This window comes from Parasteatoda tepidariorum, chromosome 2 (assembly GCF_982258835.1).
Source record: "Parasteatoda tepidariorum strain Cologne lab strain chromosome 2, Ptep-v5.0, whole genome shotgun sequence".
In the NCBI taxonomy this organism is placed as follows: Eukaryota; Metazoa; Arthropoda; class Arachnida; order Araneae; family Theridiidae; genus Parasteatoda; species Parasteatoda tepidariorum.
The window spans coordinates 99,828,042-99,854,356 of record NC_141756.1 but is presented as its reverse complement, the minus strand read 5'-3'; the positions used below and the strand labels follow the sequence as shown (position 1 = coordinate 99,854,356).

Below are 26,315 nucleotides of genomic sequence, written 5' to 3'. Positions count from 1 at the left end.
TTAAAAAGTAAAGAAGATATACAACCTCATTAAGAATTCAAATGTTTAAGAAAATTAAAATTATTATAATAAAATAATTATTACACTTACCAGTTATTTGCTCTTTCCTATGATTTAAAAATGTTTTAAACTAATTTATTGTTTTTATTGGAAAAGATAATAAAAAGTGAAGGATACAGGCTTTTCAAAATTCCGTACATCCCAGAGTAGAAAATTGCACTGAAAAATTAATAATATGAACATAAAAACTTGCTGATACAGGAAAAAGAAAGAAAACATTCAAAAATGAATAATATATTATTTGTACTTTTATACAGTACAAAGTCCCATATCCGGACTTCAGCTTACCGAAATAGTCTCTTTTTTTTAACAGTTCTTAACAATCAAAATAAACAAAACTTTTCCTTTTTCAAGAAAAAAATATAAATATTTATTTTTTCTTACACTTGTATTTTCACTGTTTACACTGTATTATTTTGTTTTTTATACTTGTATTTTTCTCACGTTTCGTATAAAAGGATTATTACCGCTACCAGTCACACACTCAGTTTTAGAGAGCGCAAAAACTTCACATTTTAAAAAAATTTCAGATTTACGCAATTACAAAAGTTTCAAAAATAACGCAACAGTGCAGTGTTGATTTTAATTGATGTTAATTATTGACTTTTTTTATTTATTTAATAAGGATGTTTTAATGTATGTTAACCTTAAAGACCTATTATCCAGAAAAAACTACTTTCCGGCCTTGCCGAAGACCCGGAAATCTCGGATATGGGACTTTCAACTGTATATATACATTTTGTTACACTGTATACATACATTCATACTAACAATTTTTTTTTTAAATTTGCACTTATTTCCAGTTGTTACAGATCAAAGAGAAAAAGTTATTTACCACTAAAATCAATTATTAATAAATTTTTGAATGAAAAGAAAATTCAATTTTTTTTTTTTAAATTTCATATTTTAGTACAAATATAATTCCAATAAACTAACAGATTTTTTTAGTAACTATTGGACTGTTTTCTTAAAATATTTAAAAATTTTTGCTGGTAATTAGAGTGTCAGAAATACAAATATATTTATGCATAGACTTTGATGGTAAAAACTTATTGGCCTGTTCTGGGCTGTAGTACAAAAGAAGAAGATAAAGCTTTTTAAAAGAATTAATTTATCTTCCCCATTATATTCTCTAATCTGAAAATTTAAGGCACATTTAATTTTTGTTTTTAAAATTTATTTAAGTTTTAAAATGCTTTGGGACCATACAACTTCAAAAATTAGTACAATCGGCCAGAATAAGCGGGGGGGGGGAGGTACAAATATTGATTTAGCTTACATCAAATGAAGAGGCTAATCTATGTTCCACTTCAGGATCTCCACATAGATTGAATGTCGCCCTTGTCAGTGTGCTTTCAGGATGCTTTGAACTATCTAGAAGAATTAAGAGGATACGACATAGCAGTTTTTGAAAAATGAAAGGTATACTTAGTGCAGTAATGTTCAGAGACATTTTTTAAAATTACAAATAAGACTATAATAAAAATTACTATTTAAAGGAGTAATGATACTACATAAACCAAACTAAAATAATATTTTGCATTAACGTATTTAGTCATTTCATTGAAAGTTATATGATTCTTTTGTTGATTGCTTAAAATAGTCATCACTTATTAAACTTTCAATTGCAATCCTTTTTTACAATATGAAAACTTAATAGTCTGTTTAAAGCTGTAATTTGTATAATATTTTTCAACCAGAAAATATTTTGCATGAGTGTTTCACTCATTTTGAATCTGATTAAACATTTTATTAAAAATTAATTTGTAAATGTCTCATTTCACAATTTAAAAAAATCTATAATTATTACATTTTTAGTTGGCTGAAAATCCTTTTACATAAACTGTACAAAAAGATTGATTCAAATTATTGAAACAAATAAGAGATTTAATTTCCTCACATAACAAAATTTGAACTTGTAAATATAGGATTGATAAAAAAAAATCTGCATAATTTAGGCTTTTTTTAAAAATTTAATTTGAAACTTACACAATACTTAAATGAAATAAATCCATAATTCTAAATATCATATCAGTGAATGTATAATCTAATCAGAATATTAAAACAGATTATCTCAGATATAAAACTGGAAGAGCAGTAGCATTTTAAAAAATATTACTTAAATCCTTTTTTCTGTTTTACTTCTAATGAACGTATTTTAGTGAATAAAATTATATCAAAGCCCAAAATAAAAAAAATATTTCAAAAAACTTAGGTTTTCGAATTTTTGTTACGGAAGTACTGCTAAATTGTCGCACCTGCCCGAAAAATTGTTTTAGGTGTCGAAAACTGGAGAGACTACTCTTTATTCTTCCTCAATGAGGATAGAAAAGAAAATTCTTCACTTTTTCTCTTGGCTTCCATTTTAATTTCTTTAAAAAGAAAAAAAAATCCACATTGTCTAGCTAGCATTTTATTATTACCATTTGAATTCTGGGACAAAAAAAAACTTTTGCAGATGGTATGATGATATGCAGCATCTGCTGCTAGGCTGGAGGGATTCTGCTACCGGGATTATTGTTATATACAAATGATGATATAATATATGAATGATGTACACAGCTGGCCAAGTGGTTAGCATGCCTGACTGCAAAGCCAATGGCTGTGGGTTCAAATCCCTCTCAGGCCATGGATGTTTCTACGTGTGTTATCCTCTGTTATGTGCGAATGTGAACTACCTTATCTATGGCAGTGTGGCATGAATAATGTTGATCGCCTCTGTGACTTTGGTTCACAGGTGCCCACTGGGTAACGATAAATGAGGAAAACTTCCAGCATCTTCTAAGGCGAAGAACGAAAGTTTAGTGCCAGTCATTATTTAAAAAAAAAATAATACAAAATATTTGTACACTATACATATGTTTATACATACATACCCTAGCAGCAAAATACCTTGGGCCCTCATTGGACCAATATTCACGAATCTTGGCTCAATAAGTATTCAAGGGGCCGTTAGTTTCAGACATTGACCTTATATAGATGTGTCCGATTCACCCAATATTTTACAGTCACTTTACAACCAAAATCGGCATTATATAGAGCTTTCAGGTTCACCTGATATTTTAGATTCATTATTCAACCAATATAGGCCATATATTGGCTATATATAGGCCAATATTGGCCCTATATACGACCAATATTAAAAAATCTAGATATCCCAAAATTGGTCCCTCGGTGGAAGTTCATGTAGGACTCATATCATGTAGGACTCAACCAACGGACCACGGGCCACATAGGGCCCGTGGGAGCTTCTGAACGCAATGAGCTTTTTTTCCAAAAAATATTGAATTTTATTTTGCACTATAATGGATTTGCTGAATTTTTAGTTTTTGTTTAAATATTAAAAATTTTCTTTAATAAAAATATTTAACTAAAATTTATATTACTCTATAAAATATGTATATCTTTTTTCTTTGGTTCGAATTTATACTTCCCCCCTTTGTATACATATATATTAATAGATTAATTATTGTGAAAAAAAGTTTTTTTTTTAAAAAATATAATTTTTTTATTTTTAAATAAATTCAAATAATTAAAAATATTTAATTTTCAGCAAATTTGTTATTAAGTTTACTGATAAAAAACTTAGTGCTTAGAACACTAATGTTTACATAAAAATTATCATACTTGCAGCTAATATGACTAAACATGCGAGTGGCCCTTCATTAATCTACCTGCAGTGCAAGTAACCCTTCATTAAAAAAAGGTTGTGCACCCCTGTGCAAGGGTATATTTGTATACTATAGAAATAATGCAATTTTTTTCTAGTTCTCGGATAAGGCAAACATAAATCATTTGATGGTGAGAGTTATGCACTGATTAAGACAGCTTACCTCTAGTATCATACAGTTTAAGAAATTTGCCACTCATTCCACAGACAAAGATATGAGGATTTTTATGAAACCAGTAAGCAGAACAAGCATTTTCAGACAAACCTAAAATGAAACATTTTAGACGATAATACTGCAAGTAGTTGAGGGTTTTTATAAAAATAGTTAAATCATAGTAATACTATCAGCCTTAAATATTTATTTTTACTGAGCAAATTTTTACCCTATTGACTATGGACATAAATAGAAATACACAAAATATGTATACCTAATTCTAGTACAGGTTTAACAGTAGTGTTTGTGGAGTCATAGGCAGAAAATACAGAGCGTCTATCATAATTAGTGACAGCATCAATTGTGCTAGATGAGTAGAGAGATCTTGTCACATCCCACAAATAGATGCCATTGTCTCCTCGGGATTTGTCAAATCCAGATAAAAGCTGGAGAAAAAAAATCTTTGTCATTCATTTATAAGTTGCATTTAAAGGTAAATGCACCATAGAAAGGACCTTAATGACAAGGTGTAAAAAAAAATTATGTAGTTTCAATATTTTAAATTTTGAACACAAACAAAACAAGATATAAGTACAAAAAAAAAAAAAAAAAAAAAAAAACATATACACACTTGAATAAATTTTTTTTACAATTAAATATACATATACTGAAAGTAGAATATGATTTCACCAAAGTAAGTAAAACTTGGATATATATATATATATATATATATATATATATATATATATATATATATATATATATATATATATATATATATATATATATATATATATATATAAACTTGGTTACTTCAACCTCAGTATATAAAAAAAAAATCACATTTGTAAATAATTTAAAATTATTTTTTAGAAAAAATATTATACTTCTGTCAACTTCAACATGAATTTGAAAAATTTAAGGACATTTATTGAACTTTTCAAAACTTATGGACACTTTTATTTTTTTAAGGAACTTGAAGAGAACTTCGAGCCCTGATTTTTGAACCACTTTACTTACAAACAAAAATATGCATTTTAGTGTTCATTGTTTACAGGAAAAAAATTAAATTAAAGCTGATAACAAAAAGTTGTTTTAGTTTACTTGGCTTTTGAAATTATTACCTCTTAGCAAATAATTAAACAACTAATGAAAAAAAATTTATAGTTCTTGCTTAGTTACAGAACTTTCTTAACTCCAACTTTCATTGTTTACATCCACTAAGTCACGAATGTGATTTATGAAGAAATGAAGTTTTTAGAATTGGGTTATATAGGTATATTTTAGTTTATACGTAATGGCATTTACAATATTTTATTTTGAACAAGATCTAAAAACTTCCTGTCATAAAGGTGAATTAAAAAAAAATTACTTTGTAAAAAAAATATATCTGATTTTGTGTGTTCTGCTTGAATGTCATACAATATATCTATCAGCAGTTGTTTCCAATAGAAATAAAAAGGTATCAAGACATAAAATAAAACATTAAACATATTTTCTACTTACGATATTTGTTTCAATGGGATTCCAGCTTAACACACTACATGCTCTTATAATCTTGGGAACTACAGAAGAAAAAAAACAGATATAAAAATAAAGTATTCAGATAAATGTCGTACAAATCAAAATGTGAATTTTAATAAATAAAAAAAAAGCAATATTTCTCAAAAATCTGTATGTGTAACTAATTTAAGTGTGACTACAAATTTTCATTTATCAGTCAGTTAGATTTAATAATAATTCTTTATTTTTACATTAGTAAGATTATAGAAAAGCATCAACATAATTAAAACAATAAAAGATCTCCATTTCCCTCTCTTTTTTAAGATGATAATCAATAATAATATCATCTTAAAAGACACTGTTTTCACAAACATAGAACCAATTTATATTTATCGTTACAAATTGGTATAATTTAATAAAAAAAGTCAAAATTCTCAACCAGTACCACCTAATTAAGAAAATATCTTAAAAAAACTGAAAATGAATTAATTTCAAGGTGATGATATTTTTATAAATTTCATGTTGACAATTGTAAAAGCTAGTTGTTAGCCCTGAAAAAAACTTTTCTGTGCCACAGTAATAAACAATGTAGAATGAAAGTCTTTAAATTATGGTAAATTGATAATATGAGAACCTAGGTTATCTATCGACCTATTTTATGGACCAATTATAATTAATAATGTTTCCCTTTTTGCATGTGATGTAAGAGATATGGGAAAAAAACTTTATGAAACTTTTCCCTAACATTGTACAGTAGAACTAGGCGATTTTAGTCAGTGATTTCATACTCTCCCAATAATTTATTATGTCTAAATAATGGACATCTTTTCACACACGCTTGCATCATTTCCTTGCTCTACCAGACTGCCGTGGTATATATACATATAAATATATACTATTCAAGAATGATTGATGCAAGGTAAATAGTTCAGCTATTTTGTTTTCAATTTAATATGTGATTATGGAAGTAGATAATACATTTTTATGAATAACATAACGATGTAAAAATTCAGTAGTTAAAAAATAAAAAGTTTAAAAAAACATAAATTTAAAAATTTATTTAATGCTTACCAAATTCTCGTCCAATAAGTTCAACATCTTTTGAAGTGGGTTCTATACTAAAGAAATATAAAGTTTTAATAAAAAATTGCATGGAAGGAGAAATAAAACTATACAGTCAGGTGACTGTTATATATTAATACTGTTCTTATATGTGTAAAGAGGGATAGACCTGCAGCCTATTATTCGTGTTAAAAATATACAAGTATTTGAGAGCTGGTTCAGAATAACGTATAACTATAATAGTCTTTCGTTAATGCTGCTATGTTACCTTTGCTCAATCACAGTTACTTTTGTAGCTCTCATTTGCTTTTAATTGTAAGCACAGTAGAACCCCAATTAACCTATAACCTTGAGGTTAAGAGAATTTGGAAAAACAAAATCTTCAAACTATCAGGGGATATTTTTAAACTGATGTGTTAGTGCATAAAAAGTGAATTAAACTACTCAAAATAAATAGTAGTTATAATTAAAAAAACATCAAAAATTTTATAACCTATAATTTCAAACTATAATTAAACTATTATTCGACTATTATTAAAGAAAATATTAAAAAATAATAAATATTTACTAAGAGTTGCTTTTTGCATGGAATTATCTTTCGATAAACGATTTTATAATTATGTGCAAAAATGTTTCAATTTGGTTAAAAAGTTCTCAAAATATGGCAAAATACATAAACAGTAAAATCAACATTAAGTACTTTGGACCGCTCTCTTGACCAAACTATTTGGACTATATTTCCCAGATTAAAGCTACTCCGTTTATTTCAGGGGGGTTCGTAAATCTGAATTCATTGAAAAAAAGTCTGGTTATTTAGAGAAAGTGCGTTTTGTGTCTGAATTCCTAACTTAAAATATTGATTGTACTGAGTCTGATACTGATCTTAGAACATGAAGATCTGATCATTAGATCAAAAGTTTTTCAGGGTGGTCTGTTTTGTATTTTGCACACTGTATATATAGATTTATTAATACAAATTAAAAAATGGCAAAAAGAATTCTTTTGTTATTTCAAATGATCCTTCATTAGAAAAATTTATTCAATTAAAATATGCAATACCATCTGTTAATGTAATTAAGAATGAATGCTCTTCCTTGAAAGAAAAATAAGTAAAAAAAAAAGAATATTTATTAGTGTACCTTTCCAATGTGATATGACCATTAGAAGATCCAATAGCTAACACAAGGGGATAATCAGAATTTGTGCACCACGCAAAGCACTGAAAAAGAATTTTGTATACAATATACACAGTAAACACTAAATAACATTTAATCTATTAATTTGGTTTTTACATACTAAATAAGATTATTGTAAAATAATAATTTGTAACATATTTATGGAGCCTGTGGACCATCTAAATGTTAATTATGGTTAAATGGTGTTTAATTTTTAGCACTTTGAACGAAAGTAGCACAACAGGTAACATTTAAAAATTCATTAGAAATATAGGGAATATGAGGCGCCTAAACATACGTCAAAAATTTTGCCTACTTATTTTTTTTAATAAATGGTTTGCTTTTATAAAGAACAAAAGAAATTATAAAGGAAACTGTACAATAAATTAAACTTATTACTTAGTTTTAATAATTATTTTTAATTCTCTATTTTAAACTCTTGTTTTTTTTTAATTGATTAAAATATATAGACATTTTCGTGCCAAAAAATGCTGTACACTAAAAGTTGTAAGTTTCATAAAACATAGATCCACATTTAAAAATATTTCAAAAACAGAAACTGTGGCGATAGAGTTTAATTACTCTTTAATATAAAAAAAAGCAGTAAAAATTAAGTTTGAACTTAAACAATGAATATACAACACTGGGTAATTGATTAAACAGGATAAAGAAGTTTTTAAAAAATGTAAAACTTAATTCATACTTTTAAATATTGGTGATCAGAACTTGAAGCTATGAGGTTAGCACTTGAGGTTTCTGACAATGGAACTGAAATGAAAACATCTAGATTAAAATTATTTCAAAACATCAGCAATATTTCACAAAATTAACATATTAAGAACCAATTTATCAGATAAATATCACTATTTCTCAAATTTATCTGAAAAGAGCATAAATTCATATTTATAAAAGAAACAGTTTTTGTGTAAGTATTTCCCTCTAATAAGTCCTGAACTGTTTGTGTTAGGCTCTTGAAATTCGGTGAACTGGTAAGTGAAAGTAGGAAATTTCTAATCGATATTGTTATGAGTGTATAGATGTCATTTAATATTTAACATTAAGCTTAATTTAAAGGTGTTTTTTTTTTCAATTATACATATCGAGTAAATATTATTGTCCTTAATTTTAAATACTTGTATTTATTATTTTGAAACTTCTCAGATTTCAAGGCTGGGAGTATTGCATGAGTAGCCATGGCAACCGATGCTGTTTGATAATTTTTAGAATTCTTCTTTCATTTTAAGTTTAGTATGCATTGATATTTTTTCAAAGAGTTTACTCTTGAATTGGGGAACCCGAGAGATCCTATAAATATTACTGAAATTATCAATGAAGAGAATCTCATTCCTTGAAATATGTTTTCCTTGTTTAATTAAGAATCAGAAATTCTAACATACAGTTCACTATCTGACAAAAACTTTTTATAATATTTAGATGTAAGCAATGAAAACGTAAGATATTTTTTACAGGCATTAGAATCTTTAATTACAAAAAAACCTTTCTTCCAGAATAATAGATTAAGAAAGATATTTTAGACAAAAAAGTAATATAAAAAGACTTGTTAGAGTTTTTATATTAATGTCGATATATGTGTGTGTGTATATACATACATATACATAATGTTTATTTTAAAATCATTCTTATTTTCTAATATCAAAATTGTTAAGGAATTACATTTAATTTTTAATTTATTTTATTACAATTTTTAATATTTAATACACTAAGTTCCCAAATAATACATAATTTACCTTTTAAGACTTTATTTATGTATTAATTAAACTTAGTATACAAATCACATATTTCTTTTAAGTACCTGTTTTTTACTATATGAAATCTAGGCAAACAATTTTTTTTAGTTGTAATGTAATACACAATTATTGAATTCATAAACTTCATAACATGGACAGGTAAATAGAATTTATAACAGTCCAAGTATAAAGGTAAAATCTGGGTGTAAAGTAAATATAAATGTTTTGCAATAAAGTATTAAAACTAATACCAAGTTTGAAAAACTTACAGAAAGATTTAAGAATTCCATCCTTATGATATTCAACTTCAAATAATTGTATATCTGTTCCAACAGTAATGAACCTAAAATTACAAGTAGAAAACTTCAGTTTCATGTCAGATTACAACAAGGATCCTTAATTATCCAAAATTAATGTTACCAAACCTGCTTTGAATAATTATAATATTTGGATTAGAAAGATTAACATACTTTCCTTGATAAGTTATAAAAATTACATATAATCAGGGGTCTATTTAGAAGAAATTTGGGTCTCTTCACAAAATATCTTTCCATAAAAACGGACCTTTCACAAAATAATTCATATTTTAATCGGACCCTTCACAAATTTGTTTATCTTCATTATTGTTTTGTCAATCGAATAAGCCCTTCCCGGGGGAAAAAGAAAGAAAGGCGGTTCGAAAAAAAGGTATGTTTATTCAGAGAAAGTACATTTTTGTGTCTGATTTTCCAATTTAAAATGTCGTCTGCAGTTATTAATTAGCATGTTTGAGATACTCCCTTAAGCCATTAAGTTCATAGCCATTGAGTCCTAGAACATGAAGATCTGATCATTAGGTCGAAAATTATTCAAGGTAGTCCTTTCTTTTGACACACTGTACAGCTGAATATTAAAAAAAAAAGATGTATGGTACAAAAAAAAAAAAAAAAAAAAAGAATTTGCAAATTTATTTAATAAAGAAACTGAGTCTCTGAGGCACAATTAAAAAAAAAAAATCTTTTCACAATAGGTTACAAGAAATTAAAGAATTATCCTTACGGACTCCTAATATTTGCACCTGTGGTGGATTCTCATCATAAAAGGTTGTAATAGCAAAAAAATTAATTTGATATTAACAAAATCGAATAAACTATTCAACAAAATCCCCTATAAGATATTAATTACGCAGTTCAATCATCAGAAAGATTGCAACAATGAAATAGAATAAAATTTTCAACAGCTCATTTAAAGAAAATGTTCATCAATTCAGTAGAGTAAATAAAAAAAAAGTTTTTGTGACAAAGTTGCCTGTTACAATACAGAATGATAATTTAAAATGAGAAATAACCTGTTTGATTCTGTTGGAGACCAAAGAATGTCAACTTTGGGTGAAGTCATCTTTCATTCAATGTAACTGAAAATATGTGAGGTAAAATTATTATTTTAAAAATGTAATAAATATTTATACAGTATGTGTTACTTTAAAAAACAATACCCAAAATATGTAAAACACAAACACAAGGACATGGATAAAATTCGGAAACACATTGACATTTTAAAATAGAGGTTTTTTACTTTGTTTTTATTCTTTTTATTACACTTTTTATTATGTATTTGTACACAAAAAATTTTTCCTTGTTTTTATTATTTGATAAATTGAATGTGTTTAGAATGTTTATTTTGGAAATTGCTATTCATTACGATGGTGCCAAAGGATTTCCACATTTTCGCAAGCGTTGACAGGTAGATGAGATAATCCCTAAGTACCAAAAAGAACACTCAGACCAAAAATAATCAGCAGATGCTGCCTTAATCTGCATCGCCCACTGCCAAGCTGGAGAGTTCGTACGAATAAGTCTATGCATTATATTTATCATGTCTATTCTCTTGTAAATTCAAGTTTTAAATGTTATATTAATTACACAAAATGTAACATCAGTAATATCATATTCTTTTTTAATTAATTTATTTGCAAAAAATTTTCTAGGGACATTCATCTTGTTATTAACAATAATAATAGGATAGGAAAAATATTTCTTAGTTCTGACAAAATATTGACTTTAAAATTTTAGCAAAAATTTTATTAATCAAAATTTTGAAATTACCAAAATCATATTTTCTAAAAAGTTTTCATACAATTTAAATAATAGTATAATATTACTGTTAATATTTAAAATAGACTGGGGAAACCAGTGCCGGCCAAATTTTGGCACCAACCAGGAAGTGGCACAAGAAAAACTAAAGTGAAATAAAAAAAAAATCACAGACCAACTCAAAACTTATAACTCAAAACCACACCCAGACCAATATACATTTTTCTTTTTTAAATTTTTGCTAAACAAAAATCTTTTGGCTATTCAGCAATGTTACAATAGCACAAACAGCTATCAATATGGAAATTCACCAATTTTGACTAAATTTCAGACATTTCAAGAAAAATTAAAATACTTATAATTTTAACTTTTAAGTGAAAAATTATGTTTTAAATAATTTCTAGAAATCAAAAAGCCTAACATTAAAATAAACAAATCTCAAAATGTACTCATCCATTTTTACAGCGCAAGTAAATTCAGCTGTTTCATTTATTTGTATTTTTTTTAAAAAAAAAATTTTAAAAATTAACATTAAAAATTTTTTTTGATTTACCTGGGCTTGATAACTTTGCATTGACGACTGAACGGAAAAATATATGTGATGCCTCAATATAAGTAAAATTTGATATTTTGGTGGAATTGAGCAAATATTAAAGGTCTACTCCATTACTGGTGTTATATCACATTACATTAGTTACAAAAAATTGGAGTAAGCGTAAATGACACTAAGAAACGGGTTTCAACTGAGTTTTACTTCCAAAGTCTGCAAATACTACATTCATAAATGGAGTTATCCAAAAGAAAAAAGTGTAACAAATGTTAAATTAGATATATATTTTAACAATAGTTGCATACATCGTTACTTCTTAGTTCCTGTTGTTCTCAATCATTTTTTTATTAAGATAATAAGTAGACTCAATATAAATAAAACCTTTATACAGTAAAAGAATAAGACTTAACATATAATATTAGTTATTAAAGAAAGAATTTAACGGAAAAAAAATTTTAAGTCGGTAAACAGTTGTGAATTACAAAAAAAAGTATTTTATAGCTTAATTTTCTACTTTGATACATCAAAATTCAAAACAAAATAAACAAGCGTGATGATTGTGTATCTTGTGATCTCTTGTGTTTACAATAGAACACTTGCATCGAACTATTTCTTTAACAAGGAATGACCAGGAGAACTATCTTGGCAGCCGCTATTCTATTACGTTAACCCTACAAATTTGAGAAGCGCGGATCTGAAGGCGGGTTGACACAATCAAAGCGCGTGCGATCAAATTGCGTAATAAAAGTAAATAAAATTGCGTCTAAGTTTGACGATACGTAACCTACATTGAATGGTGTTCGACTTTCATGCCTACTTTGATTCAAAAAGCGATAACTATGCCAATTATGGGTATCGGTATGAGATTGATATCCATGGCATACATAAGTGGAACTCGCTTATGTGAGGATCCCGCAGTGGACTGATCGTTACGACACGGTTCCCAGCAGATCACCGAAGTCAAGCATCACTGGCTGCGGGTGGGTGACCACTTGGATCAGCCTGCGTAGGGATCGAGGGTGTGCGGCATTTGTCCTCGTTAAACTGTTCTACCGTAAAGTGCACGATTTCGCGTGCAAGTCGTCAGGCTACCGAAGCGGAGATGCCATCCCCTCTGCAGAGGATCAAAATTGTGATGGCATGTCTTCGGATCATCCTCAGGGATGTTTCCCAGACAGTCACCAATAGCCCATTGTGCAGCTCTCTAGTGTGACGTAAATGAACTACAACAACAACTTATGAGAGGTAAATATTCATTTATTTATAATGCATTGAATTTATTTACTTATATATATATATATACATAATATATAAGCGACCATACGTTGTTAAAATTTATTTCTGAAAGCTTGTTTTTGTTTGTTTCTTTCTCAGATTTATACTTTAAAAGCACATTTGGATTTCAAAATCTATTAATTGGAACGATTTTTTTTCATTGGCTGAGTAGATAGGAGTCTGGAGAATTTTATAAATCATCTTAAACACTTGATTTCCTAAAATTTGTATGTGAAGAAACTGAGCGCCTTTAGTTAAGTATAACTGAAAAGTTTTTCAAAAGAAGTTTAAACCAAATTAAAAGTTTTTAATTTGCACTGATAGGATGCGCTTGGTGTGATGGTTCACCTCAGCACAGACACGTGGTGTTCATTCTGTCAGTAAGAGTTAAAAATCAGCAAACTAAACCACACAACTGTAGTAGAAGCAAGATGCCTTGATCACTCAAAAACTAACGAAACCTACGCACAAATCTCAGGATCTGATTCATCGTCCAAATTTGTGACCAAAAAATAAATTCGATTGGCATTTCAAGAATTAGCTACCTCGCTAACTACTATGATAACCCAGGCTATACTGGAATTAGTTCAAGAGATAGCTCAAACAGTGGAAAAAACAATGATCGAAACTTTCTCCAAACAAATATTCTTCATCGCAATCAAGGACGGAATCGAACCTCAGTATCAGTCGCATCAAACAATTCTTCATCTAGTAACAATAACTCTCACTCACCCAAACGAAAACTAAAAAAAAGTAATCGCCCTTGATGTCTTGAAAAGACAGTCAAATTTGGCTCAGTTTACCACGTCTGATTACATTTTCTCCCTTGTGAACTTTTATTCTCCTGACGGATAATTTTCAGTCGACTGGTTACAATCTCTTAGCCGATCTCTAACCAACTCATTCATTTCACCACGGCACTTTAACATTCACCTTGCTGCTTTAGGAGTTCAGCCAACTACAAAAGAAGCAGAAAGGTTTCACGAGTTGCGTCTTGAGGCACAGTACTACGTGTAGTCACAAAGATTCCAGCATGCTTTAAACCAGGTTACCAACCCTCGCTTTTTGATCTATCATTTCATCTACTGACTTTTTCTCCGTAACGAACTTTGTTGTATCCTATGAAGCATTTGAAATTGACCACGCACCAGAGAGTATTTCTTTGGCCATCTCTAATAATAATTCTCTCTCGTGTTAGCAAAATTGAATTCATTGGAACCACCTTATCCCAAACTTAGAAGAAACTATCCTTGCAGAAATGAGTTTGCACGCAAATTCTTCAATTAATAAATCAGTAAAAACTAAAGAAATATAACTCTTGGTCTACAACTCACGCTTTCCACCTTTCTGGAACAGTCATTGCATCGTTTTATTAGGTAAAAAACGCAAATACTCGAAAATTTCACTCCGTAGTGGCGGTAGGCAATCCACGCAAACCATAGTACTAAGTACTATGGGCACAAAGGTAAAAAAAGTAAAATATCCTGTCCCTTCAGATCTATCTCTAAATTGAGGAAGTGGCCTCACAAAATTGCGATGGCATATCTTTGGATCATCCTCAGGGAAGTTTCAAAGACTATCGTCAATAACCCATCGCAGACCAGCTTGCAATACAGGCGCTAAACCAAAATTTCATTTAACATCTTTCATCATCTTAAGACCTTAGCCAAGCCTTCCTCGATGAAAAGCTCAATAAAGAACTATGTGCATGTAAGGGCTGCAAATACTTCCTTTCCTTCTCTCACCACGATGTATCTCGAGATCACCATTCACTAATCAGCTCCTGAAATCTTGATGTACTAATTGCCAGGCTCAGAACTGAATTTCTTCAGACAAATGCGATTCTACACAAGTGGAAATTGATACAAAACCCAAACTACCCGTACTGCCTGAGCTGGATTACCTATTCATTAGGGCCCCCCTTAATTGGATTTCTTGAAAATAAATTTTAAAAAATTAAGTAAAGCAATGATTTAAAAAAAATTATTTCAAATATATAATAATAAAATATGACAACTTATTTACATAATGTTAATCATTTTTATTTATTACTTATTTTAGTTATTATTTATAAGTATTATTATAGTTTATGTATTATGAGATTTATCAATGTTTTTTAAGTTCAAATTTACCATTTCGATTTGCGAGCGAAAAAATTGAAGGCAGTACTGACGAGCTAAGACTTGTTTAAACAAAAAGCAAAGAATTAAATGTTGTTGAACTGAAGTGTCTCATAATTTTTTTAGTGTTTTATAATTATTTCGTGTCCGTAATTCTATTTGATCAATAAATAATTATGAAATTATTAACTGAAAGGTAAGTGTTTGTTTATTGTTTTATATACTCTTGAAAAAACTCATACAACTGCAGTTGTATGTTTTTTGATGCAGTTGTATGAGTTGATACATGGCCACTTCCAATCAAATTTTATATATTGAAATACTTAAAGCTTAAACTTTTTAAAAGTGCTTTCTTAAATTAAAAGATATATAAATGCTTTTATATTTGAATAAATAAAAAATATGCCAGAAAAAAAATTTAATCTAAAGGCCCCAAAAATTCGAATGGCCTAGGGCTCCGCGTGCGCTTAATCTGGCACTGCGTACGGCGGAGGTATCGATACGAACGATCACTTTCTCCTGGAATGTCCCTCATTGCAGAATACTCGTAAAGAACTTTAACAGTCCTTATCGCTTCCGAATCCAGTATATCGTGAACTAATATCTTACAATCCTCGGACCGAACTCCAATCCCTCAGCAAATTTTTCCAAGCCACAAACCGCTTCTGATTTTTTACTGCAACCTCCTGCTATCCATTAAGCCTCATTCCTAAGCTGCATTAATGGAAATAGAGAGCTATAAGCTAATGCACAGAACTCGTCGCACTCTACTACAATTAACAATCTAAACATGCTTTTCGTTGTTTATTTCTTCTAGGTCAAGTTTTATCTTTACATATTATATAACACTACATAATAAAATGTCCTTAATGAGAAGTATTAATTTTAGTACTGTTCGAAGAATACCGAAGTATTTTATACATTCCCACAATTTAAATTGCAGTCGAAGGAGAATTTGGAGGTGAGAATCTTTTGCCGGTTGAAATTGCTCATATATGCAAAATTTAAATTTAATTTGTAATCTTTTAATGGTTTATTTGGTTTTGTGGTTATTATTTGAAAATTTGAGTGATTTTCTGTTGTGACTTTTCTCGGGCCAAGTACAATCTTCAAAAAACAAAATTTAAAATTGCCCAAGTTTAAAAAAACAAAACAAAAATGTGTTGAGATTTGCTCTTCTGAGCCCTTCCCTTTGCAGAGAATCAAAATTGCTATGACTTGTCTTCGGATCATGCTCATAAATGTTTCCTAGACCGTCGCCAATAGCCCATTGTGTAGCTCTAGTGCGACGTTAAAAAAATACGTACCTACCATTGACAACTGCCCATGAGTCGCCAAGAATATATTTAGATTTATATAGAGGTTTTTCCTGGGGTGATTCTGAGTAGTACTCATTGAGTTAGTCCCTTTTTTGTGATGCTTTTAGGGATATTTCGGTATTGTGAGCTGCCCCGCCAAATGTAATCGCCAAGTCGCCAAATTGATTTTAAACTGGAAAATACAAACAAGATATGAAGAGATTTGCCCTGGGCCGGCTTTGAATTATACCCTTTGGGTTGGTTCGTTTCTGTGATGTTTTTTTAGTTCCTCGTGGGCTGCTGCCTGCAAGTTGTCAAGACTTGGCGATTATTCTACCATTGATCACGATGTGGAAATCTTCTCATACTTTTTTTTTAGTTTCTTGCAGGCCACAGCTTCGAAGTTGCCAAGACTTGGTGATTTTTCTTTTGTAGATTACGTTACAAATATCTTCTCATCGCCAAAACTTTGTACTTATTTTGGCACAGGTACCAATATGGAAATTTCTACCCTTTCAAATACTGTAAATGTTTTATATGTTGATGTTTAGTAACCTATTGAATGGCCTTCAAGTATTATATGATAAATATTGTGCTACATGTAAGCTGGTGACAGGCAAAGGAGGCTATCGCCCGGATCGGCTGGTAAAGAGGGTGCCAGTGCCGGACGAGACCAAGATTTAATATTCTGTAAATTATATATTTGCTTCTTTTTTAAAGCATTGTGAGCTTTAAAAATGTAGTGATAGGTTATTTTTTATTAATTATATATTCTTAGATTAACTTTTATCAGTTTTAACACTGACTTAAATGAAGATTATTTGCGAATGTACTTTTGATAACATTTTGAAGTCAGTGGAGGTAACCCCTAAGAACGACCAACCTCTATTAACGATAATTTTACTGTGGAACAGAGCTTGGTTGCTCTCAAGAGGTTTCACTGTGTGTGTGAGTGTGTATATATATAGATATATATCTCTTGAGGTTTTGCTGTGTTTGTTAATAGCAAGTCAAATCTCCCGTTTTTCTATGGTTTTATTTATAATTGCTTCAAAGGTATAAATGGTTATAATTACTTTTTACTCTAAAATTTTGAGTGTTTGACAATTTTCCGAAATTATATTTAAGAAAATGGAGTTTTGACATAGTTAAAACCGTAGTAAACTGTCAAATTTCAAAAAATTACCAACCCTAATCTGGGCTGTTCGAATCTATGTTTTTTTTTTTTTTTTGGAAAAAATTAAAATGTTTAAATTTGTTGTAGGCACTACTGTGCAGCAACTATTTCCCACCCAACACCAGATGGTTGTGAAAAAGATTATGCTCCAAAAATTAAGAACATTGTTGAAGAAATAGCAAAATTAACATTGATTGAAGTAGCAGATTTAAATGAATGTCTAAAGGTAAGCATGTTTGTATGATCAAAAGTTTTAGAAAATTTATTATATTTGTGCATTGTGTGTCTTTGCTCTATGTGAGGAAAAAATTGTTATTAGATCAGAAATATAATTAAAATGTGATTACTCTTACACAGTATAAAGTCAAATACACCAAGAATGAAAAAAAAAGTAGAGGGGATATAAAAATAATGCATTCACTGTGCAGAGCAAAGGAATAAAATATTTCTGTGCTTATCATACTACATAGTTGATGCAGGTGTTAGTTTAATTGTGTATATAATTAAAATCCTTGATTATTTAAATATGACTCTTGTTTTTCTATCGATAGATGGAATGCCTCTAAGTGTGCATATTAATTAGATTCATAAAGAGCTTGAGAATTTGTCTGTTCAATATCATGGATCTTTTTCTTATGAAAAAGGAGACATTTTCTTGGTAACGTGCCCCTTTCTCTGCGTCTTAATTTGTATAAATTGTAAATTTATTTTATAAATAGTGCGTTTTCTCCCCCCAAAAAATAGTAGAATATTGCCCGTAATATTAAAGTAAAAAAATAATAGAAATTCAAAGAAAATAATTATATGTTTATTTTCTTTCTAAACACAGCGTTTTTTATTACTTTAAATTAGTAACATACATCTTTGTTATTATTGAAAGTATCTTGCAGAAAGATATTAGTGCTAGAGAGTTTTGTCGCAGAAAGCCCGAAAAAATTCTGCTTCAGGATTTCAAAGTTTAAGTGAAAATACAATAAGTGAGGAGTAAACTGTCAGCAAAAAATTAGTAGGAAATTATTCTTTGAATAATTTTTGAGCTTAGTTACATAAGGTGCTTTTTTCATTGGGTGTTTTTAAAAAGTGCGTAATTTTCCCTTTTCAAAAATGAGATTTTTTTTTTTACCATCTCGATTTTCGCCATGTATTATGCAAAAGTGTGCTTTTCACATTGTTATATTCAACCTTTTCCCAATTCAATCAACCACTATCTATTTCGTTGTATCGTCGGTCCGTAGTGTATGAGAACGCCAATCATTTTACATGTTTGATGAAATACTTGCTGGTCCGCATGTGTTTCTACTGAGCTGGGTTCGGTGAGTTTATTGCAATTTCGTGTGCAACGCTGCAGCATTTTGCAAGATATTATCAATTTCAAGCTTAATTTTCCACCCTCTGATATTGAACTGAAAAATCTCTTGATCATTTTATAATGGCAAATATAATCAGGAAAAGAGTTCTTTGTCACAGTTATTTTATCATGATCATGTAATGTCTGAAAATTATTTTGCATTTTGTAAATGTATATAGTGCTTAAAAATATTTTTTGAGTGCTTGAAAAGTACTTAAAAGGTGCTTATTTTTTGTTGAAAGATTTGGCTACGCACCCTGAGTTAATTTTGGTTTTAAATATTGATGACAGCAGTATAGAATTAAATTCTACTTTAACTTATTCTTCTCGTACTATAACTTTATTTTGTAAAACTGTAATATTTTTTTAGATATAGATTAAGATAGATTTTTAATTATAGATTAAGACTTTTTTAATAAGCCAAAGATATAGATTAGATAAATACCCTGTACATAGAGCATTATTTATCGGTAGTTACCCATGCAAAAAATTCCCAATATCAGGATAATTGCTGTTTTCATCATTTTTTAAGCATCTAAACATGATTTATTTTGACCCGCTGAGAATAATATTTAATTTTTGCATTTAAGCATACTTAAAATGTTACATACTTATTTGAATGCATACATACTTATTAATTGTGTAAACAATCATGCTGACAGAGTTTTTTTTTCCTTGTTTAACACTGCTGGCATGGACTGCCAACTTTCTACGCTTTTTTGTTTTGTAGAAATTTATTCCGGTGGTAGCTTTGTTTATATTTCAATGTATTAATTTTTATTCATTTAAACTTATTTTTCACACCACTAATCATAAATGTTTTAAAAGTTCATGTGCATTATGTTCCAGCAGGGTTGGGTTTTTGACGTCAAAAAGTAGTTTTTGACATGACAAGGGTATAATACTGGTTTAAACCGTCAAAAACTGAAGTTTGCCAGGAAAATATATAAACTTCAAAACTATCAACAGTTGCCATGCATTATATTGAAATTTAATTAAACTATAGGTAATCAACAGGTTTTATATTTTTTTAAAATTAAAATTAAGGTAAAATAATAGATTTAAAATCTTAGAAATTTATATTCAAATGCATGTGCAGAAAAATTTTGCACAAAAATTGTTTAAATATATATATTTAAAAAAATTTTTTTTTTGATATTTAAGAAAATTAAAAGTTTATTACTATGCATTTTTAACATATAAGGAACATATAACTAATATTTATAAGGAGCTTACAAGTTATGTTGTATAAATACAAACTTGATACAAGTGTATAAAATTTTTTTTTTAATGTTATACCGAATATCTTTATTATCCAGTATGTTAATTTGAATTTAAAAGTAGTTATATTTATGAATAATGATAAATATAATTCATATTGATTATTATATTTATTTATAATTATTACACTTATCATTTTAAAACAATTATTATCTCTTAATTTTTTTTCTCCACTTGTATTAAGAATACAAATAATGTATATCTTGAAAGCAAGAAGTAATTATTCAACAGCTGAATATTTAGATATTCAACAAAACTATATAGTATTCAGCAAAATGAAATTCACAAGTATTTGGATAAACTAAATTTTCAGCATAGTAAATGAATAGGCTGAATATACTGTAAATCGACACTAACTACTCTGTGTATTTAACAGAAAGCACTTAAATTTGTATTGTCTTATGTTAACAAAAGATGTGTTTTCAAAAATACAAAATTTTGGTTACTATTCAAAATATAAGTGTTTCTTCAAAATTTCTAGAACACATTTAGAAACACTATCCTTTATAAAAAATATGTAAATTTTATGTATTAGTTAAATTTCATATATGAATATAGGTTTTTGACATTTTTGACAGTGAGTTTTTTGACGTGACGGTTTAAACAATAGTTTAAACCATCAAAAACTGTCACATGTCAAAAACCTGCCAACCCTGTGTTCCAGGCATATGAACTTTTAACAGCATTATGTTCCAGGTCTATCATGGTTAAGCTTTTAAAAAGTTGGCAAAATTACCAAAAATTCTGAAAGCTTTGGTTTTTAAATGTCTACCACTCTATGAAGAATTTTGCAAAAAGCATAGTAGCTGGCAGGCCTGCTGGCATATTTTCCCTCCACTTACTAAAGTTTTATTTTTTCTTAATTAAATTATGCCATTAAAACTGAAAAAGCTTACAAATTCAAAAATCAAGTTTTTTGAGTTTTGATGAAATTTGTGTTGTAGTTATCATATAGTTCTTTAATATGGCATATAATCAATTTAGTCCACATTGTGTATATTTCATGAGCCAAAACTTTTCTCTTTTTTAGAAAAAACTTAATATAAAAGATGTTCCAATGACAATGGGGGTTGCGCCAATGGTTGCTCCTAGTGCATCTGCTGAAGTAAGTTGCATTATTGATAATTGTTTCAATAAAATCTAGCATAGAAAAAGTGAGGCTATGTCATAACCCTCTCATTACCAGGTATAAAAAAAAGAGGCTCCCAAACTGTGCATTGATTAGAAAAAGCCAATTCAGTAAGTTTAGAGGCATAAGACAGAAGCAGATTTTATTTAATATATCTTTTGTAACCGTGACTAAGTCGCAAAGACTTAACAATAAAAATACATATCTAAATTCTACAAAGCAAGAAAAGGGCAAATTACAATTATTAGAGATCTCCTTAAAAATATAATGCGACAAAACAGTTTGGTCGGTGTTTTCCTCTACCAACATTCTAGATAGCAGTTGTTACAAAAGAGCCATTTCCTTGTTGGAAACGTCAATTATAATTAAATATGAAAATTTAAATGTCTCAAAGTTTGCAAACACCTGGGTTGTAATTGGGGAAAGAAAAAAAATTTGCTTGTGTTAAGTGGGTTTTTTCATGAAGATGAGTTTTTTTTTCAATCTGAAATATAAACATATTTGATTATTACCAAAGGGATTAATAAAAGAAATGGTTATGAGAAGAACTGTTTCAGTCATTTTTATGCTTTCTAAATGTGTAATGAATTACATAATGAGCAAGTTATCATTTCAGAAGAATCAATTCAGTAACTTCATAATGATTCTTAGTAAAATGAAAAGCATAAGTTATGTGATTAGTTTAGAATTTTAACTAAACACATAATTTGCTTAAAAAAAGTTAATGAAAGTTAATGGATTTTCTAGAAGCATTGTAAACATTCATGAAATTAAATGCACTTATCCTTTTGTTTCACATTGTATGGTCATTTGCATTTTTTAATGTATGAATTCTTTATATGCCTTGAAATATATAAAATATTCACAACTTTTATCTTCATTATATATTTTGCTTTTGATATGAATGGAAAAGGATAAAAAAAATTTAACCGCCTGTTTCTAAGCATTCCAAGCATAATTTAAATAGACATGCAGAGATGCACATTAAATTTAAAAATTATATATGAACATATCATGAATAACCAATATCTGCAATATGCATTCACATTCAATGTGCAATAATTTCCTTATATGTTCAATACATAGTTTTAAATTATGAATTCCAAATTATGGTTTTCTGCCAAATTAAGGGTGTAATATTTTAAACTTAATCTTTATGCATAATTTTTTTTTCTTTAAGAAGAAACTAAGTTTTTAACTGAAATTTTTTTTTAGCATTATTTGTTTAAAAATATCAAATATATCATACTCATTTTGTAATATTTGGTACATATAACATATATTCGTTGTTGTATTTAAACAAACCCGGTTTTATGAATCCAAATAAATGATGCGATAAGTGTAATGTGTATGCATAATACACATAATTACTTTTAAAGATAAGTAATGTATTATAATTTACCGATATGTTATTTTTTATTCATATATTTTATTTGTTTTACATAGTTCATTAATATTACATTTTGTTTTCAAAAATCAGATTACTGAAATATGTTTTAATTCATATAATTTTGTATAAAAAGTTGCAAAATTAAATTTATAAAACAATAAGCTGATTATTTTGAAGAGCAATTAGGTTTGATTATTGCTAAGAAAATTGATAGGAAATAATGAAGTGTGAAAAAAATTGCTCGGTGGATTTGAAGATGAGTTTTTTCAAGTAGTATAATCTGAAGAAACCCACTGGGTTTCTCAAGGCAGGCTCGCAAACCCTGCATTAAATGGAAGTATCATGTTGAAAGATAACCCACTAAAAAGATTTAGGTCATTAGGTAACAGAATAATCCAGTTTTTGTGACTTTTCTTCCTGTTGATAATATTTGAATTAATTTTTCAAACACATGTGTTGAGCTGTATTTATTTTGAACAATAACCAATAAAATATAAATGGTTGGAATCTACATACTTAAAGATATATTGCCGCACTTGAATCAGCGTATAAAAGTAAAATATTTCTTGTTCAATTTTTATTTTGAAACTTACATATTTGAGTTTTAAATAATAATAAATAACAAGCGCAAGGGTCGGGATAGCTTGGTTGGTAGAACACCGGGCCCATGCCCAAGAGGTCGTGGGTTCGATCCCCGCCGGCCTAAGACTCCCTGTGTAGTAAATGGTGACTTATGCATGTTAAATCTGTCGAGTCACAAAGTCCTCCATATTCCCATAACAAATCATACTTCTGGGAGTACTGATCCAGGAGTTTCCTTGTCTTCTGGATTGGTTCAAAATTACTAGGCTACGGAGTTGAGCATTAGTAGTCATAAACCCAAAAACTGGGTCGACTGTTCAACTACGAATATAAAATATAAAAATAAAATAACAGATGCAAAGGAAAATTTCTTTTTTGTAGAACCCATTAATTGTAATTGGAGTGATATCCAAATGCCAGACAGTTTGAATCTGTGGCATTACAACATTAGACTTAGTTTGAAATAATTATTAAGTTGTATAGAATAAGGAGTATAATTTTCCTAAACTGCCAATTTTAAACATTTGTAAATTTTAAAAGATTTTGAGCAAATATTGGGATTCAGTATTGACATATTCATTATACTTGCGATTGAATGTATATGAATTGGCACAGATCAATAGTTAAATTCTGCATCATTCACTGAAGGGTTGAAAATCAGAATAATGCAGTGACCTTGACTATCAATAAAACGCTGTATTTTGATGTTTTCACCGAAAGACTAACACCATCAGCGACGCCACTGTGCATACTCAAAAAGTTCAAAGTCCTGGACTCATCTTCGAAGTTCTAACTGAATCATGATGACGGCTGAAAATTGAACAAGATGGTTTAGATGAATAATTTTCTCTCAATTTAGTTATTATACAAATCACAAAGTAAAATTTTTCTTTAAGTTTTTAATTAAACGTTTTCTCTAATAATAGTGTTTTTTTTTTTTTTTTTTCCAGGACGATGAAAGTGAACCTCAAGTGACCAAGTCTTCTTTTACTGTAAAATTAATGAAATTTGATGCCTCTCAAAAAGTAGCTATTATCAAAGAAATTAAGAGTTTAATAGATGGCATGAATTTAGTTCAGGTATTTGATTACTTCTTAATTTGATCTTTCTTCAGTTTTTGCTACTCTGTAAATTTTTTTCCTGAATTTCGTTTTTGAAATTGTGTATAGTGAATTTATGTTAAAAATAATATAGAGAAAAATTTTACGTTTTATGGGAGTGGAACTTTAAAAACCTACAAAAATTGCTTACGTTAAGGGAATGATCCGGAGCAAGCAATCGCTTTGAGGGTTCTGTTGACTGAGAACTTAAATCTGAGGCTGGCATTTCTTGATATCACTGTTTCTTTAGTCTTTCGTCTTGACTTTAATTTATTATAACAAAAAATTATCAGTTATATTTCATTAAAAAGCAACTTGTAAATTTTTTTTTATTGCAAATTTTAGTCCAACACCATATGATCAAATGGTACTTTTAGATGGTGAATTTTATGTTAAGAGATTTACTTGAACTCTGTTTTTTTTTTTTTTTTTAAAGAAATAATGCCGCTAAAAAAACTGAACGTTTATAAGCAAATAGTTTTAAATTTTTAGTGGTTTGCATTAGTATTTTAAGTGTTACCTGACTAAATACACTGCCCTGGAAGGGAGTAATATATATTTTTGCCAGATATTTCAATTCAAAAATCATAACTTATATTTGTTTGTAACTTTCAATGTTTGTTGTTCTAGGCAAAGAAATTTGTTGAAAGTGCTCCACAAATAATAAAAGCTGATATAGCTAAAGATGAAGCAGATAAATTGAAAGAGACACTAGAGGCTGTTGGTGCTACTTGTGAAATCTCCTAGACAAACGCATTTTTTTTTTCCTTTTGTTGGCTGCACTTTTATAAAAAACATATAGACTTAGTACTTTTATTTCATAATATGCAGATGTTATCTTCTGTGTTTTAGAAATGCAGTGATTAATAACAACAATATTTTACCGTACCACCCTTCAGTAAAAAATTATATGTTAAATAAAAGTTTATATGTTTAAAGTGTTTGTTTTTTGTAGAATAGAACATGTATTAGTTGACTTGTGAATAACATATTCATGATCATTTGTGTTTTACAAATAGGAAAATTATAAGTGTTATTATGATGCATTAATTAGACATTTTTTTAAAACTCAAATTTATTTTTAATCATGTTTTCTTTCAAATTATTTGATTTGAACAAAAAAGTGATATTTAAATGCTTTTTAAGTTTAAAATTACATTATTATTTTTAACCATTACTATTACTTTTAAAATTGGCATTTGTACTCATGAAATATTAATCATCATTTACTTAAAAGTAATTTCAAATAAAAAAAACATTATCTTTATGGCATATAAACTGTTTATTATTTATTGATGTAAGTGCAATTATAAATTGGCATATAATATGTCCTGATCATGCATTTAGAATTGTTTTGAAATAAAAATCAAATAAAATTGTCTTGTTAAAGTTTTTTAGCATTTCATTTTTTTTTATTTTATAAGTAAGCAGTGTATAATAAAATAAGTTATAATTATATTGTGAAAGATAATATTATGCTATAAACTTATTTTATATTTTTAAATTGGAAAAAAATCATGGGGATAAAAGTAATTAAAATATAATTTTACTGAAGTAAAGCCTCTTTATAACAATGAATACACAACCTAATGCACTTAAATATGTTACAAACAAAACAAAT

General features: G+C 28.5%; 2 protein-coding genes across 4 annotated transcripts in view; one reads left to right on the top strand and one right to left on the bottom strand.

The window, feature by feature from the left end:
* mio (GATOR complex protein mio) overlaps window positions 1-12,590 on the bottom strand; it is a 38,056-nt gene extending 25,466 nt beyond the window's left edge. The window contains exons 1-11 of one of the 3 annotated variants that reach the window (XM_043043483.3): window positions 12,300-12,590; window positions 10,700-10,765; window positions 9,642-9,715; window positions 8,328-8,392; window positions 7,589-7,668; window positions 6,459-6,505; window positions 5,391-5,449; window positions 4,159-4,330; window positions 3,894-3,995; window positions 1,340-1,434; window positions 178-219 (exon numbers count right to left, since the gene is read on the bottom strand). In XM_043043483.3, the coding sequence (XP_042899417.1) occupies window positions 178-219; window positions 1,340-1,434; window positions 3,894-3,995; window positions 4,159-4,330; window positions 5,391-5,449; window positions 6,459-6,505; window positions 7,589-7,668; window positions 8,328-8,392; window positions 9,642-9,715; window positions 10,700-10,749 (786 nt within the window). In that variant the 5' untranslated portion in view covers window positions 10,750-10,765; window positions 12,300-12,590. The remainder of the gene's footprint in view (window positions 1-177; window positions 220-1,339; window positions 1,435-3,893; window positions 3,996-4,158; window positions 4,331-5,390; window positions 5,450-6,458; window positions 6,506-7,588; window positions 7,669-8,327; window positions 8,393-9,641; window positions 9,716-10,699; window positions 10,766-12,299) is intronic. The other 2 variants (XM_043043486.3, XM_087157862.1) reach the window with 2 other exon arrangements.
* Window positions 12,591-16,004: 3,414 nt separating this feature from the next.
* Window positions 16,005-26,083, top strand: mRpL12 (mitochondrial ribosomal protein L12). Its single transcript, XM_043043489.3, has 5 exons — window positions 16,005-16,350; window positions 17,952-18,090; window positions 21,524-21,598; window positions 24,545-24,673; window positions 25,325-26,083. Exons 1-5 carry the CDS (start codon window positions 16,250-16,252, stop codon window positions 25,439-25,441), a joined length of 561 nt encoding a protein of 186 aa, XP_042899423.1. The 5' UTR covers window positions 16,005-16,249; the 3' UTR covers window positions 25,442-26,083.
* Window positions 26,084-26,315: the final 232 nt, after the last annotated feature.